The sequence below is a fragment of the Rhincodon typus genome, chromosome 2, assembly GCF_021869965.1.
Source record: "Rhincodon typus isolate 14 chromosome 2, sRhiTyp1.1, whole genome shotgun sequence".
Lineage (NCBI taxonomy): Eukaryota > Metazoa > Chordata > Chondrichthyes > Orectolobiformes > Rhincodontidae > Rhincodon > Rhincodon typus.
Window position 1 is genome coordinate 35,020,379 of NC_063333.1, and position 7,091 is coordinate 35,027,469.

At 41.3% G+C, this 7,091-nt stretch overlaps 1 protein-coding gene across 1 annotated transcript in view; it reads right to left on the reverse strand.

Annotated features, from left to right (window-relative positions):
• The window catches only part of LOC109917859 (ATP-dependent zinc metalloprotease YME1L1), a 60,531-nt gene that overhangs the window by 48,402 nt on the left and 5,038 nt on the right, over positions 1 to 7,091 (reverse strand). Inside the window, exon 2 of the mRNA XM_048609541.1 lies at positions 474 to 602. Within this exon, the coding sequence (XP_048465498.1) occupies positions 474 to 602 (129 nt within the window). The remainder of the gene's footprint in view (positions 1 to 473; positions 603 to 7,091) is intronic.

The following is a 7,091-nucleotide window of genomic DNA, read 5'->3' on the forward strand; positions in this document are numbered from 1 at the left end:
CAATTGCAAAACCTCTTAGCATATGAAGTTCTTCCATACATGATGCCAATACTTTATGTATGAGAATAGACAATGATAATTTAGAAAGCTACTGGAGGTTTCATAAAAGTCCAGTCCTGTAAATGTCTAACATTCATAGATAATTTCCAACACTCTGCTAGAATGTATCAGCAGTAAGATTCCAAAATAATTTTATCCTTCTACAACATTTGAAGGTTAATTTGTTCTCTAGTTAAGCGAGAAAACTATAGCATCTCATGTATAATAACTGCTATTTTCACTAATAACATTTTATTATCATATAAGGCAAGTTCTAATTATTCTGATACTTGTTTAGAGAGTGCAACTTTAAATGATGTTACCATTATAATAAAAAGGACAAACAATAAAGAAAAAATCTTATGGAAAACCTAACACTTTTTATCTGTTTCAACAATTTTTTTTTCATCAAAGATAATTTAACCAAACATTACCTCATTAACTTGATCACGTTCTGGGGGTGCTTCTCGTTGCAGACACTGTATTGATGCAGAACTGACTGAGCTTGCCGAACTTTTAAGGGAATGGAAAGTGCTGATCAGCTGACTTAGAGGGACAGTTACCTATAAAATTCAAACAATAAAGTTTAAGTTATATTAGTCATATAAATTAGATTGGATTTCTAAATTAGAAAAAATGTAAAAGGAATGTAAAGATTGAGGTTTACCTATTAAATGAACAAAATTTCACATCAAATCACATTTAATAATCTGATCATATTCCCATTCCATATAAATAAATATATAACAATGTAGGCTGTAAACAGCAGTATTTGTCAATTGAAAAATTTTCAGAAGGCAGAAGAAATTTTCATTGCAAAGTATCTGCACAGCTACTTTAGATACAAGGATTCCCAACTTGAATCAATCTGTCTTCCAGCACCTTGAAGCTAGGGTCAATCCAACATCAAACTGCCATTTTTCTCCAACCTGAGTAACTACATCAAAAATAATTGATCTCATGCTTTCAGGACATTCTGAGGCATTTTATAGCCAGTCAAGTACTTTTGGTATGGTTACTGTTCTAATGCAAGAAATCAAAATTGTAAAGGAAGAAATCAAACCAAGTGGAGGAATTCCTGATACCTGTACTTTAATTTCTAATGGTCAAACAATGGCAAGCACCCTTTGAGGGTGTGGGGGTGGGTTGCAAAGGGTGAAAATGTTGGAAGTAAACAGGAACAAATGAAAGCTGCTATATATGAATTACAACAAAGTGGATAATTGCCCATTTAAACTTCAATGTTACTGCCTAACCAAAATCATTTTGTACTATCCCAAGAGTTTTCGTGAGGATGTGCAAACATAGACACTATCCCCTTTGGATCAAGGCAATGGCATGGAATAAAAGACGATATTTATCTGCCATACAACTAATGAACTGGTCAGTACGCTGGAGCTACTCTAAAATACAAAACAGAAACAAATACCATGTTAAACAATATAAAGAAAAATTACTCTTGCAGTAAGTTTATTAAAAGCATTGGTACTTGTGGATAAGCAGTTTTTCAATCAGTTGGATGCCTGAAACATTGTTGCACTAAAATGAGCTGCAGATCAATCTACACAAACAGACCTAGTTTGTTTGATATGCACTGCACATATTCACTTGATTGGGATACAGTACATATGCCAAGAGAGCAAAGCAGCAGACTGTCAACGTAGGCATAGGCTGAAGATGACCCTGACTATGCAATTAAATACTATTGCAATATAAATAGTCAATGTTGTCATTTACTAGAGTTAAACAGGGGAAAACAAATCTGTGGTCAATCCAGTTGGACAAATGCGACTATCAACTTGCAGGGTCTTTGTAGTCAAATGGAAATAAGCCTGTCCCTGGTCACAGGTCTAGTCAGTCTGATTGAGTTCTATTGCAAAAGTATTCTGGACAAATTCTGCACCAGTGTGACATGGGTATTGGGTTACTAAATGAGAAAGTGAGCCTTTTGTGGCACAGTCTTTCATCATTATCATCATCATCACATTTCCACATTAAAACTAACATTTAACTTTAAAATCTCAATCTATACACACACACACAACAAATTTTGTTCTTTTGCAGTCAAACAGTCACAGAGTTGTACAGCACGGTAACAGACCCTTTGGTCCAACCCGTCCATGCCAACCAGATATCAAAATTAATCTAGTCCCATTTGCCAGCATTTGGCCCACATCCTTCTAAACCCTTCCTATTCTTGTACCGATTCAGATGCCTTTTAGAACTTGTAACAGTATCAGGCTCCACCACTTTTTCTGGCAGCCCCTTAGGTCCATTTAATATCATTCCACTCTTACATTAAACCTATGCCCTCTAGTTTTGAACCTCCATACCCTGGGGAAAGACCTTGTTTATTTACTCTATCCATGTCCCTCATGTTTTATAAACCTCTATAAGGTCATCCCTCAACCTCCAACACTCTAGGGAAAATAGCCCCAACCTATTCAGTCTCTCCCTATAGCTCAAACCCTCCAACCCCGGCAACTCCTTGTAAATCTTTTCTGAACCCTTTCAAGTTTCACAACATCTCTCCTATAGCAGGGAGACCAGAACTGTACGCAGTATTCCAAAAGTGGCCTAACCAATGTCCTGTACAGCTTCAACATGATGTCCCAACTCCTATACTCAATACACTGACCAATAAAGGCAAGGGCAACAAACGCCTTCTTCACTATCCTGTCTACCTGGGACTAGACTTTCAATGAACTATGAACCTGCACCCCAAGGTCTCTTTGTTCAGCAACACTCTCCAGGACCTTACCATTAAGTGCACTGATTTGCTTTATCAAAATGCAACACCCCACACTTAGTTAAGTTAAACTCCATCTGCCATTTCTAAGCCCATCTGCACAAGGTCCTGTGTAGTCGAGGTAACCTTCTTCACTGTCCACTACACCTCCAATTTTGGTGTCATCTGCAAACTTACTAACCATACCTCCTATATTCACATCCAAATCATTTATATAAGTGACAAAAAGCAGTGGACACAGCATCAATCCTTACAGCATACCACCAGTTTCGGGCCTCTAGCCTGAGAAACAACCATCCAACAGCACTCTCTGGCTCAAAGGTAGGAGACAATTTTGTATTCAAGTGGCTAGCTCTCTCTGGATCCCATGTAGTCTAATCTGACTAACCTGTTTACCATGCGGAACCTTGTTGAACGCCTTACTGAAGTCCATACAGACAAAGTCTACATCTCAGCCTTCCTCAATCTTTGTCACTTCTTCAAAAACTCAACCAAGTTAGTGAGACATGATTTCCCATGCACAAAGCCATGCTGACTATCCCTAAACAGTCACTGCCTTTCCAGATACACGTAAATCCTGCCCGTCAGGATTCTCTCCAACAACTTACCCACCACCTGACGTCAGGATCACCAATCTATAGTTCCCTGGCTTTTCCTTATCAAATTTCTTAAATAACGATACCACATTAGCCAACGTCCAGTCTTCTGGTACCTCATCCGTGGCTATCGATGATACAAATATCTCAGCAATCCAGCAATCATTTCCCTTGCTTCCTACAAAGGTCTGGGATACACCTGATCACATCCCAAGGATTTATCTACCTTTATGCATTTTGAGACATCCAGCACCACCTCCTCTGTAATATGGATCCTTTTAAAGATGACCTGCTTCCACAGTGTAGGGATTCTATGAAACAATGTCAGACAATGGAAATTCTACAAGTAACTCACCTCCTGATTCCTCAAAGTCTAGCCAGCATCTACAAGGGACAAGCCAGGATTGTGATGGGTTATTCTCCAACTAGCGCCGTGAGTGCAGCTCCAACAACACTGGAAACCATGCACTACAAAGCACCCCGTGAGACTGACATTCACCCTGACTAACAATTCAAAATTAATTTGATCCATCGTAGACATATATTGACAGGAATATGCACCATCCACAAGATGCACTGCAACAACTCACCATGATTCTTTCAACAGTACCTTCCAAACCTGAGACGTCCCAATGGATTCATGGTCATCATTGTCAGTTGCTGGGAAAACCTGTCTGATTCATTAATATTCTTTCGGGAAGCAATCCCCTGTCCATACCTGGCCTCGCCAACATGTGACTCCAGACACACAGCAACATGGTTATCTTAAAGCGACATTACATGTCCACAGAAGATGCCACATCCCTAGCACTGCATTCATCCTTGGAACATCTGGACATCAAAGACACCTACATCAGACTCCTGCTCATTGACTACAGCTCTACCTTTAACACCATTATCCCCTTCAGAATGATCTTGGTCTCAGCTCTGCCTTTTGCAACTGGATCCTCAGCTTTCTGACCCATTGGCTACATCAGTGAGGATATATAACACTCCACAATAACACTCAACACTGGAGACCCCCACAGTCCCCTACTGTACACCTACGACTGCATTGCCAAATTCCGAACGAACGTCACCTATAAATTCGCTGACGACACTACCATCGTGGGACGCTTATTTAACAACGATGAGTCAAGCTGTAGAAGGGAGATAAGAGGGCTTGGTGATGTAGTGCAACTAAAACAACCTGTCTCTCACCATCGGCAAACTAAAGAACTGATCATCGACTTCAGAAACAAAAAGGACGAGAACGTGCCTCCAGTTACATCAATGGAACTGAGGTTCAGAGAGTGAAGAGCATCAAATTCCTCGGAGTGATGATAACCAACTACCTGTCTTGGACTTCCCATGTAAATGCTACAGTCAAGAAGGCACAACAACACTACTTCTTCCTCAGGCAGCTCAGGAAATGTACCATGTCCATAAGGTCCCTCACCAACTTCTACAGATGCACCATTGAAAGCATATTGTCTGGGTGCAAACAGCCTGGTATGGTAACTGCTCTGCCCAGGTCCGTAAGAAACTACAGAAGGTGATGTGCATAGCTCAGATCATCATGGAAGCCAACCTTCCACCCAAGAACTCTATCTACACGACTCACTGCCGCAGAAAGGTGGCCAACATCATCAAAGACCCATCACACGCTGGTAATGACCTCCTACAACCTCTTCCGTCAGGCAGAAGATACAGAATCCTGAATACACACACAAACAGGTTCAGGAACAGCTTCTTTCTGGCCATTATCAGACTGTTGAATGGACTCTAGCCTCAAATAATGTAACCTGCACGCCTCTAAGTCTTTTTGATCTGTCCATGCTTTGCTTGCTGCAATCTGCCTGTAGCACTCGTAAACAAAGCTTATCACTGTATTTCGGTACACGTGATAATAATTCAAACAAATCAATAAATCAATCAATTATAAAACTTTTCTATAAAATGACCGAGAAAGCTACTCAGTTGGAACAATTGCTAGAATGTTTGAAAAAACAAAAGAAACTAGACTGGCATTGACGATAAAAACAGCCCTAGCAAACCTGCAATCCTCTAGGCCTCTGGGGGTTACTGCCAAATTTGGGATAGATATCTTATAGACTAGTTAAGCAATACAGTCATACTCACGAATCATACTTTATAGACAATGCACCATTGAAAGCATATTGTCCGGGTGCAAACAGCCTGGTATGGTAACTGCTCTGCCCAGGACCGTAAGAAACTACAGAAGGTGATGTGCATAGCTCAGATCATCATGGAAGCCAATCTTCCACCCAAGAACTCTATCTACACGACTCACTGCCGCAGAAAGGTGGCCAACAACATCAAAGACCCAGATAACACCATCACCATCCCTAGGTATGTCCTGTCCCACCAGCAGGGCAGACCCAGCAGAGGTGATGGCAGTGGTGCACTGTTGGAGAGAGTTGCCCTGGTAGTTCTCAATATTGAGTCTGGACCCCATGCAAATTCAGGGTGCCACGTCAAAAATTGGCAAAGAAGCCTCCTGCTGATTACCACACACTCCATTTTGATCACCGCTTGGAGGAAGCACAGAGGAGGACAAGAGCACAGAATGCACTCCGGGTGGGAGATTTCAATGTCCACTGCCAGGTGTGGCTCAGCAGCAGTACTACTGCCTGAGCTGGTCAGTGTCTAAAGAAGACTGGTGGTAGACTGAGTCTGCAACAAATGGTGAGGAACCAACGAGAGTAAAAAAACATACTGAACTCATTCTCACCAATCTGCCTGACAAATGCATCTATGCATGACAGTATCAGCAATGACCACCGGATAATCCTTGTGGAGATTAAGTCTTCACAGTAAGAAAACCTTATATCGTGCTGTTTGGCACTATCACCTGGCAGAATGGGCTAGACATTGGAACAGACCTAGCAACCCAAGACTAGGCACCCAAGAAGGCACTGTGACTATCATCAACAGCAGAATCTCCAAAATTACTCCTGTAATTTATTATCTGTATTCTCATGGCTAAGCACATTTCCCATGCTACAATTACCACCAAGCCAGGGGATCAACTCTGGTTCAATGAACAGTGCAGGGGGATATGTCAGCAACAGCAAACATTTACCTAAAAATAGGTATTAACCTGATAAAGCTTAAAAAAACTGGACTATTTGCATGCCAAACAGCATAAACAAGCGAGAGACAGAGCTAAGTGATTCCACAACCAACAGATCAGAACAATGCACTGCAGTCCTGCCACATCCAGTCATGAGTGATGGTGGATAATGAAACAATTGACAGCAGAAGGTGGTTCCTCAAAGATGGCTGGAGTACAGCACATCAGTGCAAAATAGAAGGTTAAAGCATTTGCAGTAATCTTCAGCCAGAAGTGCTGAGTGGATCCATCTCCATTGGTCTCCAGTATCACAGAAGCCACCTTCAGCACTGGACACAAAATGATGAAAGATGGGACTCATGCAGGTTTAAAGTATAGAATCTTAGAATCACAAAGTCTAAAAGAGATCTTTCAGCTCATCAAGTCTGTAGCACCAAAAATACACTACTTCCAAACTAGCCCCACAGCCTTGAATGTTATGATACTTCAAGTGCACATCCAAATATGTTTTAAAAGTTGAGAGATAGTAGGAACTGCCAATGCTGGAGAATCTGAGATAACAAGGTGTAGAGCTGGATGAACACAGCAGGCCAAGCAGCATCAGAGGAGCAGGAAAGCTGGCGTTTCGGGT